Raw genomic sequence first — 14,040 nt, 5'->3', positions numbered from 1 at the left:
CCATTTTATAGATGAGGAAACTGAAGTTCAGAAACGCTGAGCCACTTGCTCAAGGCCCCACACATGGTAAATAATGCAGTCTTCATCCCATCCTAAGCAACTGTCTCTAGAGCTCCTGTTCTTAACCATGCTGCTATGTTATCTTCTACATTCATACTAACCAGCCTAGATGATGTTGAATTGGAAAATTTGAGTCAAATTATAGTTGGTCTTGAATTCCAAGCAGAGTTTTTACTTTAACTTATATGCCAATGGTTTCCAAGCTTTATTTTTTTTTAAGCTGAAAAGGATTTATGTAAATAAAATAATTTTCAAATGAAGAAATTAAGGCTTAAAGAATTAAGAAATTCTCTTAACTTGTCAAACAGCCTGTCTGAGTTAGTCTCATGAAGCTCAGTTGGGTAAGATAGTGACGAAGCCGGGAACAGATCTGAACAGAAGATATTAGCTGCCATTATTAGGGACCACTCATTGCACCAAACCAGTGTCTTCATTGTTTGAGGAGTTTAAAACAGGACTTGGAAGTGACTGTGGGTCATACAAATGTAGGTGTCCTTGGGCTAGAAATACACAAGTGGGAGTCCAGAGCACGAGCAAGAGACTGAGTCATCAGACCAAAGGTGATACGAGAGCCAGGAGAAGGAATCAGTTCACTGAAGAAAGAAAAAGGGGAAAGCAGACGAGGAAGGCTTGAGACACACATGGTCAAGGACAGGAGAAGGCCAGGAAAAAAACAGGGAAGGAACAGCTGGAGAGGTTGGAAGAGGGGCACAGGAAGGAAGAGTTTTAAGAAAAGGAGGCCCTCTGCCATGTTAGATCCTGCAAGAGGTAGAGAAAGACTGAGAAAGGCCATGAGCTTGTCAAGAAAGAATCTCTGACCAAGGAAAGCAGTTTCAGAAAAATAATGAGAGAGGAGGTTTCCAGATTGCCTCTCCAAAAGGATCATGAAGCAATGGAGGCAGTGGGAAATTGGCCACTCCTTTGAAAATTCAGGCTTAAAAGAAAGGCAAGAATTTGGACTGGAACAAAGGATTAAGAGAAATTGAGATGAGAAGAAAGGTAGATTAGAATGGTAGAACTGGCAGGGACATCAGGAATTATTTTGTCCAAACTCCCGTTCATTGCAGGAAGTCTTTCCAAAACATACATTCCCTTAAAGATTTCTCTCTACAAAGATTTAACGTGAACCTCCAGGTGCCTGGCCTTGCCCAAATGCCAGGATACGACGGAAAGCAGACTAGATCTAGGCTCTGCCAATTGGGAGCTTGCATTCTAGATGGGGAAATGGACAATCAATAGCGACTTAATGTTTTTAGCTTTAAGTTTTACAAACTTGTACAGTCTCATAGAGTTTGTTACAAAGATTTTTTTTATAAATCCCAGATCTGCCACTTATTAGCTATGTGGTCTTGGGCAAGTTACCTGACTCTGTGCCCCATCTGTGCTCATCTGTGCTATGAAATGACAATAATAGGATTATTGTAAGAATTAAAGGCCAGGCACGATGACTCACTCTTATAATCCCAGTGCTCTATAAAAAATTAAAAAAAAAAAAAGTGAGCCAGTTGTGGTGGTATGTATCTGTAGTCTCAGCTACTCGGGAGGCTGAGGTAGGAGGATCGCTTGAGCCCAGGAGTTAGAGGTTGCGGTGAGCGAGGCTGATGCCATTGCACTCTACCCCAGGCAACAGAGCAAGACTCTGTCACAAAAAAAAAAAATTAAAAAATAAAAAAATAAAAATTTCCTTTCCTAAACAACTGTTTGTTTTGCCTATGGTTAATAGCTGTGTTTGCTTAGTTTTCTATGGACGTATTGCCAATTACCCCTGGTTTTGACTAGTCTTTAATCCACCTTTTAAATGTTCATTCACATAAGGTAGTCTGTTGGTTTCACCTTGCCCCTAAAAGAGACTTTCTCAGCCAGGCACAGTGGCTTATGCCTGTAATGCCAACACTTTGGAAGGCAGAGGCAGGATTTCTTTAGGCCAGGAGTTTGAGACCAGCCTGGGCAATATCCTGTCGCTACAAAAAAATGTTTTAAAAAATTAGCTGGGCATGGTGGCTCGTGCCTGTAGTCCCTGCTTCTTGGGTGGCTGAGGAAGGAGGATACCTTGAGCCCAGGAGCTCAAGGCTGTAGTGAGCTATGATCACACCACTGCACTCCAGCCTGGGTGACAGAATGAGACTCTATCTGTAAAAACTAATAATAATAGTGATAATTTTTTACAGTCTTTCCCAGAGCTTTCTGACCTGCAGCAGTATGTGATAGTTTCACTTTCACTCAGTGTACACCTCTCTTCCTAAAAATCTCTCTTCACTATCTTCCTGGAAAGTCCCTTTCTTCTATTCTGTGTTCAATCTCCTGTTTTCTGTATCCATGTCTTCCTCTTTCTTGGTGAATTCCCTCATTTTGATGTATCTTCCTGTAGCTTTCTGAGAAAGGTGCATGGAAGATAAATTTGAGACTTTGCATGTCTGATAATACCTTTATTCAACCCTCACAATTGATTGATAGTTTGGCTGGGTATCAGATTCTAGTTTGAAATAATCTTCCTTCAAATTTTTGGTGGCATTGCTCCACTGCTTTTAAAAATATATACATATATATATATATATATTTTTTTTTTTTTTTTTTTTTTTTTTTTTGAGACAGAGTCTCGCTTTGTTGCCCGGGCGGGCTAGAGTGAGTGCCGTGGTGTCAGCCTAGTTCACAGCAACCTCAAACTCCTGGGCTCAAGCAATCCTCCTGCCTCAGCCTCAAAAGTAGCTGGGACTACTGGAGCACGCCACCACACCCAGCTAATTTTTTCTGTTTTTAGTAGAGACAGGGTCTCACTCTTGCTCAGACTGGTCTCAAATTCCTGAGTTCAAGTGATCCTCCTGCCTCAGCCTCCTAGAGTGCTAGGATTACAAGTGTGAGCCTGGCCCAAGATCTGCATTTTAGCAATCACAGACTGGCTGTTCTGTGGAGAATAGTTATGAGGCCATCATTATGTCGCCCACGCTAGAGACAATGGTGACTCAGACCAAGAGGGGACAGCAGAGATAGAATGGAATGAACGTGGCCGGGCACAGTGGCTCACGCCTGTAATCCTAGCACTCTGGGAGGCCAAGGCAGGAGGATTGCTTGAGGTCAGGAGTTCGAGACCAGCCTGAGCAAGAGCAAGACCCCGTCTCTACTAAAAATAGAAAGAAATTATATGGACAACTAAAAATAAATATAGAAAAAGAAAATTAGCCGGGCATGGTGGCGCATGCCTGTAGTCCCAGCTACTTGAAAGGCTGAGGCAGAAGGATTGCTTAAGCCCAGGAATTTGAAGTTGCTGTGAGCTTGACGCCACGGCACTCTAGCCTGGGCAACAGAGAGAGACTCTGTCTCAAAAAAAAAAAAAAAAAAAAAAAGAATGGAATGAACGTGTGTGAAAGCCACTCTGAACTCAGTGATTAATTGGAAGTGTGTGTATGGGGTCGGGGATAGGGTGGCATCGCTCAGGATGATTCCTGAGTTTCCAACTTACACAGTGAGTTGATGGCAGAGTTAGGCACAGAGCAGGCGACTACTGGAAAGGGTGCAGGTTTAGGAGGAAAGAGCCTGAGTCAGGTTCTGGAGAACTCTTGGATGTCAGAATGCAACCTTCCCATCTTCTATACGTCGTCTGTTTATTCTCAGGATATGGGTCCTTTGATGACCTGTGTCTACATCTATTACCTCTGATTTCCCTCCATTCAATGACTCCTACTTTCCCAATTTCCCACCGATTGCAGGCCCTGTGAGGCCAGGACTCTGCCCACTGACTCATTATTATACCTTGTATCACATGCTTGGCACAGAGGAGGCCCTTCATAAGTATTTGTTGAAAGGAGAATAAAAAAAATGAAGTGTGCCAGTGATACTTAGAGCCACAGAATAAAATGGCACATCCTCCTTAGATCATAAAACTGACAGTTTCACTTGACATTTTGTAAAAATTTTTAAAAATCAAGTACTGCAATGTATTTTTTTTAGAGATGGGGTCTTGCTATGTTGCCCAGCCTGATCTCGAACTCTTGGGCTCAAGGGATCCTCTTGTCTCAGCCTCCCGAGTAGCTGGGACTACAGATGTGCTCTGGTATTTTATCTTAAAACAGAGATAGACTTTGAAGCAGAATGCAAAGTTCATATGAATTTTTAAAGATTCAATATATGTCAAGGAAATGCTACAGCTTCCCTAAACTGTGTCCCCTGTTTCCCTTCCCCACCTCCTTCATCTCCCCAGTGCTCCACTCCTGCTTGCTGTCAGAGTGGAAACATTTGGATCTACTCTACAAAGAGTTGGGGTTGGGGAAGGAAGAGCAGGAGCTTGAAGAAAATGATATTTGGACAAGTTGCTAAGGGTGGGGGGAATAGCTAGGTAGTGGTGCTGACTTGCATCAGTGCAGCAGCAGAAGCTGTGGCACCCCAGTTTTTCAGGGGTGTCTCTGTCCTCCTCTACCAGTCCTCTGAACTGGGATCTTGGGGCAGAGAGAGCTGTCGCGCCAGTCTCTCAGCCCCCAGGATTAGCATACCAACCAGCCAAGGTCAAGAAGGTGAAGGAGTCCTCTTACGGGCACAGGCAGGCAGGCCAGAGTGAGGGGGCAAAGTTTAACCCAAGGAAATTATTTACTACCCCTGGAATGTCAGACACTACCCCGGTGTCTGTTTTCTGGGAGCAGGTGGTGGTAGGCAGGGAGCCCTTCCTAGTGACTCTCATATTGTACTACATGAATGACTTCCCGATCTTCTACTCCCAAAGCCCGCGTGGCTTGCATCCTTGTCTGTGCAGAAAAAGCTTACTGAGCCTGAGAATCACTTCTGTGTTCAGATCCTGCAGAAGATATGACAAGAGGCAGGGAAAGAATATGTTCCGCAGTACCAAGTTAAGTGATGATCACGTCTGCAGAGAAAAGCTGAAATGAACCTCTGCCCTGCACAGTAACTGCATTCCTGAAAAGTGCAGAAATCAATACTTGGTGAATAGAAGTCTGGCTTTCAAACTGAAACACCCTGACTTATAAATACCACTTCAGAGGAAATTTATCTGACTTGTTCGATCTTTGGTGGTCAGCTGGCTCCTACTTTTCTACCTTGAAGCTTCTCCACTCCTCAGCCTTTCTACAAAGAAAGAAGAAAAATAGTGTATAAGAAGGAGCCCTGGCCAGGCACAGTGGATCTGGATTCTAATTCTGACTGTGCTACAGACTAGATTAGTGTGCTTGGATAAGTCACTTGACTTCTCCAGGCTTCAATTCAGTTCCTTCGATTGTCTGCAAAATGAAATGACGAGACTGGATAATTTTTTTAAAGAAACATAGTCGCTTCAGCAGCCATGTTAAAATTGGAACGATATGGAGAAGATTAGCATAGCTCCTGCACAAGGATAACACGCAAATGTGTGAAGTGTTCCATATTAAAAAAAAAAAAAGACAGCCGGGCGTGGTGGCTCATGCCTGTAATCCTAGCAGTCTGGGAGGCCGAGGCAGGAGGATCGATTGAGCTCAGGAGTTCAAGACCAGCCTGAGCAAGAGTGAGACCCTATCTCTACCAAAAATAGAAAAATTAGCTGGGTATGTGGTGGTGCATGCCTGTAGTCCCAGCTACTCGGAAGGCTGAGACAGGAGGATTGCTTGAGCCCAGGAGTTGGAGGCTGCTGTGAGCTAGGCTGACACCACTGCACTCTAGCCCAAGTGACAGAGTGAGATTCTGTCTCAAAAAAAAAAAAGAGAGAGACAGAGTCTCCAGGGTGGAGTGCTGTGGCCCAATCATAGCTCACAGCAGCCTCAAACCCCTGGGCTCAAGGGATCCTCCCGCCTCAGCCTCCCGAAGTGCTGAGATTACAGGAATAGCCACCGTGCCCAACCTGGATAATCTTGAAGGTGGTGTGTTAATCAGGACTCAATGTTAACAGTGAAAACTCAACTCATACCTACTCAAACAAATCTGGGAGTTTTTTTTTAGCTCATGTATTAATAACTGAACAGCCCAGGAGCTTGCTCCAGATACTCAAATGATGCCAGAAACTCTTCTCCATCTTTGAAGTCCTCTTCCTTTGTGTTGGCTTCATGCCCAGGGAAACTCTCTTACATACTAAGCAAGACTTAGCAAGGCCAGCACAGATAGAGTGCATCTTAGCAAAAGTTCCAGCAGAAGTCAAAGTGCCAAGGCTCCTAGTCTCTCCCTATGTCATGAGCTTAGTTCTTCAAAAGAGGATGTGGTGTTCTGATTGACTAGGCGGCGGTCACATGCCCATGGCGAGTGCAGTGAGAGAGGGGTGATTTTCGGAGGAAAATCCCTACTCTGCTGGGGAGGCAAAAATAGCAGATGTTGGCCACAGGTGGTATAATAGAAAAAAATATGGGTTTGAGTCCCCGCCCTGTCATTAACTAGGCAGGTTACCCTGAGTAAATTACTCAACCTCTCAGAACCTCATTTTTTTCATCTAAAAGATGAGATGGCCAGGTGCAAGGGCTCACACCTATAATCCCAGCACTTTGGGAGGCAAAGGTGGGAGGATCACTTGAGGCCAGGAGTTCTTTTTTTTTTTTTTTTTTTGAGACAGAGTCTCACTCTGTTGCCCGGGCTAGAGTGAGTGCCATGGCGTCAGCCTAGCTCACAGCAACCTCAAACTCCTGGGCTTAAGCGATCCTACTGCCTCAGCCTCCCGAGTGGCTGGGACTACAGACATGTGCCACCATGCCCGGCTAATTTTTTGTATATATATATTTTAGTTGTCCATATAATTTCTTTCTATTTTTAGTAGAGACGGGGTCTCACTCTTGCTCAGGCTGGTCTCGAACTCCTGACCTCGAGCGATCCACCCGCCTCGGCCTCCCAGAGTGCTAGGATTACAGGCATGAGCCACCGCGCCCGGCCGAGGCCAGGAGTTCTAACCAGCCTGAGCAACAGAGCAAGACCCCATGTCTACAAAAAACAACAACAAAAAAATTAGCTTGGTGTGGTGGTAATCCTAGCCTGTAATCCTAGCTACTCAAAGTGAGACCCTGACTAAATAAGTAAATATTAAATAAACAGATCAATCTCTGTTGTGTAGGATTAAATGGGATAACATATAAAAGGTGCCTGACATGGTAGGAGCACAACAAATGTTCAGCCAAGGGTGTTATGACTTTAAGTTAATGATCCTAAACAAACATTTCATTTCAGCACAGGAGCTCCTCTTTGAAGAGAAACTTCTTTTTTTTTTTTTTTTTTTTTTGAGACAGAGTCTCACTCTGTTGCCCAGGCTAGAGAGTGCCGTGGCGTCAAGAGAAACTTCTCTTACATAGTTTCTTTCAGAATGAGGATTCCTAACTTTTCGCCCAATGAAATCCAGATTGTATATGTGATAAAGTTTTGACAATTTAGTTATGGAAGCTTTCTGTTTAATTTTCTTGTGAACTCAGGATTGATTTGGCTAAAGAATTCTTTTGGTTTCAACCCTTGGCACTGAAAATCATTCTAAACCGTTTGAATCCACCCTCTTGCTCTGACTCCTTTCTACTGAATACATTGGGTTTGCTTTTTGATATTAGAGGACGTTAGAATATTCAGGGCTTTGTAGGGCAAAAAGAGTCAGTGATAAGAGGAAATTTTGTCCAAGGCAAAGTGTCCACAATCCAGCATGGCATTGCAAATCAGGATACCACTGGAGCCAAGAAAAGTGACTCAAAGTAATCACAGTCATAAGAGACTGATGCAATTATCTGCATAGCAATTTATGAACTTATAATCAGGATAGTGTTCCAAGACCATAAAATATCCAGCATAGTGTATTCTCCATCCAGGAAAGCCGCTCCCCTGTGCTGCAAGACAAAGAATTCATCCGCTGGCTGGCACAGGGTAAACCTGCAGGAACATTGCCCTGGGCCATGGTAAGGTCTGAAGGGTGGCTAATCTCAGCTTCCTGTATGGGTTTTATTAGTTAACCCACAGCAACAGCCACATTTCCCTAACGGTTAAGTCCTTGGGCATCCCTCATAGATACCATCAAGTATTACCAAGAAGAGTACTCACCCAAACCATGAATTTATGACAGTGGCAAAAGAAAAGGTACATGACTTGCAATGAATGAATTCTGACTTCAACACATACTTAAGGAGTAGATTCCTCACGTGAGTTAGTCACATTTCTTTTTCTTTGAAAACTCAAGACAGATAGCAGTCTGCGAGGCTGAGGCAGGGGGATCACTTGAGTTCAGGAGTTCAAGAACAGTTCTCCTAAACAACGGACAGACATTTTTGTTCATCGAGGCATTCACCTAAGAATGGCATATTGAGGTTTTTTGTTTGTTTGTTTGTTTGTTTGTTTTTTGAGACAGAGTCTCACTCTGTTGCCCAGGCTAGAGTGCCATGGCGTCGACCTAGCTCACAGCAACCTCAAACTCCTGGGCTCAAGCAATCCTCCTGCCTCAGCCTCCCGAGTAGCTGGGACTACAGGCATGTGCCACCATGCCCTGCTAACTTTTTCTATATATTTTTAGTTGTCCAGCTAATTTCTTTCTATTTTTAGTAGAGACAGGGTCTCGCTCTTGCTCAGGCTGGTCTTGAACTCCTGAGCTCAAACAATCCGCCCGCCTCGGCCTCCCAGAGTGCTAGGATTACAGGCGTGAGCCACCGCGCCCGGCCTGCTCTTACTTTCTACCTGTGTTCATCTCCTTCCAACGGTCACAGCTTCCGGCTGTCTCCATTTGTTATTTGCCCCTTTGCCCCTCAGTTTTCCTGCCTCTGGGATGCAGAACTTGCACAATCCCTCCTTCTCGTTTTTATTCTCACGTCTCTATTATTTCTTTTTCTCTCTCTCTTCATCTCTGTGTACCCTCCTTTACTTTGTTCCATTCCTTGGATATTTATTTAATTGTTCTGCCCTCCCCACCTTTTTTTCTCTCTGTGATTCACCTCGTCAGTCCCTCTGCCTATTCTTTTATCTCTGATGACATCCCTGATTCTGACTTGTCCTCATCTTCCTACCAGTCTCTGCCTATCGGTTACTGTCAGCGTCTGTCTTTGTGTTTTGCACTGTAGCTGTTTGTCCTTTGTCTTTCTGCCTGTCTCTAACTGCACACATTTCCTGCTGCTCTGTCGGTGACTCTTCCCATCGCCTGCGTCCTCCGCCTCCTGCTCGTGCTCCGGCTCCCCTGACTACCCCCTCGCTTCTGTTTCCTCCCCTCTCTTCTCACGCTCTGCTAATCTCTCTATCTGCCACTATTTCCTTCGTTTCTCCTGAGTCTGTTTGTTGGTCCTTGTCACTCACTCTTGCTATTTCCCTGTATAGACTATCCGTGTCTTCCACCCTTGGGGTCCCTTCCTGACAGCCTTTATTTCTACTTTTCTTGTCTTCTTTGTTTACGACCATTTTACCAATTCTATGATTTTTGTCTCTCTCAGCATCTACGACCGTCTTCCTCAATATTTTTGCCAAGGGTTTTCTCTCACTTGCCCTTAATTTCTCTTTGCCTCCGTCTCCTCTATGCAATGAATCCTTCTCTCTTCCTATCTGTCCCCCAATCTATGTATGTCTGTCTCTGTCGTCCTTTGTGTCTTTTTCTGCCTCAGATAAGTTAGCAGGATTTTTTTTTAAAAAAGTCTTCTTGCCTCTCTCTTTGCTCGTGTATCTCTTTTCTGGGCATGATTAAGGGTTATCTCTTTCTGTTGGTTGTTGCGTAGGAGAACAGCAACCGTTATCTGCTCTACACTTCCATAACCTGGATGTTCTGACTGAGAAGGGAGGGTCCTGTGCAATAGAAAAGCCGCAGCAGAAGCAGCAGGGAGGAAGGAGAGCTTGCAAATGAATCCCAGAAGAGGGTCGGCTATTCCTTCCTCCCTCTGCCGCCAAGTGGGGGCCTTCTCTCCCCTGCTCTGCCTCTGCCCTCATTCTTCCATGAAAGCCTGGGCCTGGGAAGACCCTCCACTGGGCACCCGAATGGGTGTTTGAGTCCCTTCTATGACGCCGGACTTCAGCACTGCCCTAAGAAGACAGAACTAGCCCTATGCTCATTCCTTTAAGAATCTGTGTTTTCTTTGAAAAGGTCAGAAGATACTAAAAACATTTAAAAGGCTGGACAAAGTAGGACTAGGGGTAAGTACAAACATAATAGTATGGCTTTTTTTTTTTTTTTTTTTTTTTTTTTGAGACAGGGTCTCACGCTGTCACCCAGGCTGGAGTGCAGTAGCCTGATAGTAGCTTATTGCAGCTTTAAAGTCCTGGGCTCAAGCAATTCTCCCACCTCAGCCTCTGGAGTAACTAGGACTACAGGCATGTGCCATCATGCCCAGTTAATTTTTAAAAATTTTTCATAGAAATAGTGTCTTGTTATGTTTCACAGGCTGGTCTCAAACTCCTGGCTCAAGCAATCCTCCTGTCTCGGCCTCCCAAAGTGCTGGGATTCCAGGCGTGAGCCACTGTGCCCAATCAGTATGGCTTTGAGAACCAGAAATATCAGCAGCAATTGCTGTGGCCTGGATTCTGTCTCTTGGCAACTATAAAGTCCATCTCCACTGGCTATAGATAGCTTCTCTTGTGCCCTCCTCCCACAGCCAGCATTTGGTCATAGGTGAGGTCCCTCTTCCCGCTGACCTGCCCCCTCCATTCCAGCTCTCTCTGATTCTAGTAAGACCTTCCCTCCCCTCATCTGTCCCTGTGCTAAAGCAGAGTCTCTGTTTCCACTGGCAGTTTCCTGCAGCTTCATGCCTCCTGCCACCCTTTATTGATAGCTCTGGCTGTACCTCTTAAGTTTGTTTGCAGGAAAGAGTGGTCATCTGATGACGGATTTCAGAGGACAGTAACCCAGGTTCCTACCCATCCACCAACATCATTTCTTCTTAGAGCCCAGGAAGGGGAGGGATGTGAGTTAGCTGAAGGAGGAACTGAGAGACTGATGATCCAGTCCAGTCTTACCCCAGTGGGGGACTGTGCATTGAAAACCTACCATCTCCTTGTCCTGTCCTCACCTCCCCCAAGGCTGACAGAAGAGGAGCCCGTGGCTTCCAGCCTTTCAGGCTGAGAGTGGAATCACCCATGGTAACAGGTTCACCATCCCAACATGTCCTAGCCCCCCTGGTTTCCTTGTGCCCAGGGATAGGTGGGTGGGGCCAAGACTGCAGGACATCACTGACCAGAATGTGCACACCTAGTGTGATGCTCATGACACCCACAGTGACCAGCCTAATTCCACCAAGGACAACCAAAGCAAGAGGCACCTGGTAGTGCTGCCAGAGTAGCCACAGACTCATCCACTGCAGTGCCACCAGGCGGAAGAAGGCCAGGGTGGCCAGGGTAGCCCAGCTAGTCACGCTGAGGGCCAAGGATGGGGCCCGGTAAGAAAGCAGCAGCAAGGTCCGCAGGTGCAGTCAGGCAGAGTTCAGCTCCAGGAGCAGAGACAACATGGAGATGCCCACGTAGTGGTCAGATGGAACAGCAGTGCTGAGGCAGCTTGCTACCTGGGAGCCAGGGTCAGAGGTCAGAGGACCTGCCACCCATCATGTCCCAATCATACAGTCCTTAAAAAAGGGGCTCCCAAGGATTTTGTGGGGCTCCCCAAACACCTGATCTTTTTTTTTTTTTTGAGACAGGGTCTCACTCTATTGCCCAGGCTAGAGTGCAGGGGCATCATCATAGGTCACAGCAACCTCAAAATCCTGGGCTCAAGTGATCCTCCTGTCTCAGCCTCCCGAGCAGCAGGGCCTACAGGCATGTGCCAGCATGCCCAGCTAATTTTTCTATATTTTGTAGAGATGGGGTCTTACTGTTTTGCTCAGGCTGGTCTTGAGCTCCTGGCCTCAAATGATCCTCCACCCTTGGATTCCAAAAGTGCTGGGATTACAGGCATGAGCCACCATGCCAGGCCTACACCTGACCTTTATGCCTATCCTTATCCTGGGGCCTGAGTGGCCTTAAAACAGCCCTTCCATAGGATGGAAGCAGCCTTGGCCAAGGGGCTGCCTCACCCTGGGACTGCAGCAGCTACACAGTACCCCCCAACCACCATTCCTGGGCTTTCATGCCTCATCCCCAAACCCCATGCCAAGGCTCCTTCTCAGAAAAGCTCCGTAGTCAACATTTCTGTGACCAGCTGGACCTCTGTGAGGGACCTAATTTCCTTAGGCAGTGTCAAGACTCCCAGCTGTGGCCAGCAGTCAGTCCACCCCCAGCCCCCAACTTAGCCTAAGACTGGGAGGATGAAGTGACAGCTGGGGCGGGAGACTCTCTGGGAAGGACAGAAAGCTGAAGAGAGACTGGGAAGCCAGGCCTCCCTTCCTGTCTGGGGTCTCCCCCAAGAGTCTCACCACTAAATGGTGACAGAGAAGTTCCCCGGCCTGTCCCAAGGTCTGGTTCCATTGAGCCTGTCAGCTCAATCTGCCAGGAAATAACCTGTGGGGATGGGGGTCAGGGGGAGTAGGCTTCTCCAGAACAGGTGCATGGCCTAGAGAGGATTCCAGCCCCCCTTTTCCCAGATCTTTAGTTTCCCTCAGTAGAGCCTCTGGAGACATTTAACCCCTGTGGGGGAGTGGGAAGGGGACCTGGAATTACCCTTGGAGTTTGTCCCCTGTGATATTGATTGATATGTGTATATATTTTTTCATCCACGGTTCCTGACTCATAATTCTCACAGACTGTGTTACAGTAAACAGAATCTCTCTCTCTGACCTTTTCCTGCCCTCCTTTCACCTGTCCAAGGCAGGACTCTAATCTGATTGTGGGTCCCTAAGACCCTCATTCCAGAGAAGGTCCTGCTGCACAGCATGGAATACCGAATGCTGCAGAGGCCAGAAAGAATCTGAACAGACAGGCCTTGCTGGGTTTAGATCCTGCACTTTTTGTCCAATCCCATTTCTACACGGTTGTCAATCATGCCTATATAATGAAGCCCCCATAGAAACCCAAGAAGACTGGGTTGGGGGAGCTTCCAGAGAGCTGAGCATGAGGAGATTCAGGTAATTAAGCGTTTCCTTGAGTTCTGTGAACCACTCCAGCAAATTAATGGAACCTAAAGAGGAAGTCGTGTGAACCCCAACTTCAAGCCAGTCGGTCAGAAGTTCCAGAGGCCCAGACTTGTGACCAGTGTCTGAAGGAGGGCGGCAGTTTTGGGGACTGAACCCTCACCCTGTGGGATTTGAGGCTATCTTCAGGCAGGTAGTGTCGGAATTGAATTAAAGGACATCCAGCTGGTATCTGCTGCTCCGTGTGTGGCGGAAAACGCCCCCACATTTGGCCACAGAAATCTTGATGATTGTTGTGGTGTAAGAGTAGAGAAAAACACGGTTTGAGTTTTTTCCTCTAAGCACCCCCACGGGACCAGCCTTCCCTGCAGACTCACCCACAGACACAGCCACCAGCACCAGGGCCCAGGGCGGGTGGCCATGAATCAGGTCGGTGGTCATTTGAGGGTACAGCGACAGCCTGGGGGAGCCGGGGGAGCCATGGACAACCTCTTGAATACCCCATCCATTCCCCTGCCGTGAGCGTCCCCAGCCCAGTCTCAGACTCTGAAGCTCTGGCATCAATTGCGAAGATGCCGCGCGTCCTCTAACCTCAGCCTTCCACCCCCGCCCCGCGCCCCTCGAACTCCCGAGCTCTGCGCCCGAGCAGCGCCCCTGCCCCCGCGAGCAGGCTGCGCACCGGGGAGACACACATGTTCCGCCACTTCCAACGGCCCTGAGCAGCAGATCCCGGCGTGGGCAGCAGCTGCAGCCCCCAGTGCAGCCCCCGGAACGCGGCGAAGGAGGCGCCAGTCATCAGGAGCCCCAACGGCGCCATGGCCTGGCGGGCCGGCTAAGTTCCGATCGGTCCCTTTGGCCCCTGCGCTCTCGGCTGGGACGCATCCGATGCCCTCGCGGGGACTGCGAACTGGCTTCCCGGCAGGGCTGGGTGCCTGGGCTCCAGCACCCGCCCGGCCTTCGGAATCTGCGGGAACTTTTCCCCGGCTTGTCCACGCCCCATTCCTCGGCTGGGCGGCGATTGGAGCAGCCATGGGGCCACCGCCCCTGGAGCCACGGCAACCGATCGCGTCCGGCCCCGGCCGGGGAGAGC

The 14,040-nt window shown here is 47.5% G+C and overlaps 1 protein-coding gene and 1 pseudogene across 1 annotated transcript; one reads left to right on the top strand and one right to left on the bottom strand.

The window, feature by feature from the left end:
• The first annotated feature begins 5,330 nt into the window (after positions 1-5,330).
• On the top strand, positions 5,331-5,430 carry LOC138392725 (U6 spliceosomal RNA; annotated as a pseudogene).
• Positions 5,431-9,881: 4,451 nt separating this feature from the next.
• TLCD2 (TLC domain containing 2) lies at positions 9,882-13,767 on the bottom strand. Its single transcript, XM_069483109.1, is given in 6 exon segments — positions 9,882-9,973; positions 10,940-11,450; positions 12,297-12,347; positions 12,350-12,381; positions 13,328-13,410; positions 13,592-13,767. Coding segments are annotated over 6 exon segments (945 nt in total).
• Positions 13,768-14,040: the final 273 nt, after the last annotated feature.

This window comes from Eulemur rufifrons, chromosome 9 (assembly GCF_041146395.1).
Source record: "Eulemur rufifrons isolate Redbay chromosome 9, OSU_ERuf_1, whole genome shotgun sequence".
Lineage (NCBI taxonomy): Eukaryota > Metazoa > Chordata > Mammalia > Primates > Lemuridae > Eulemur > Eulemur rufifrons.
This window is presented reverse-complemented; position numbering and strand designations above follow the sequence as displayed.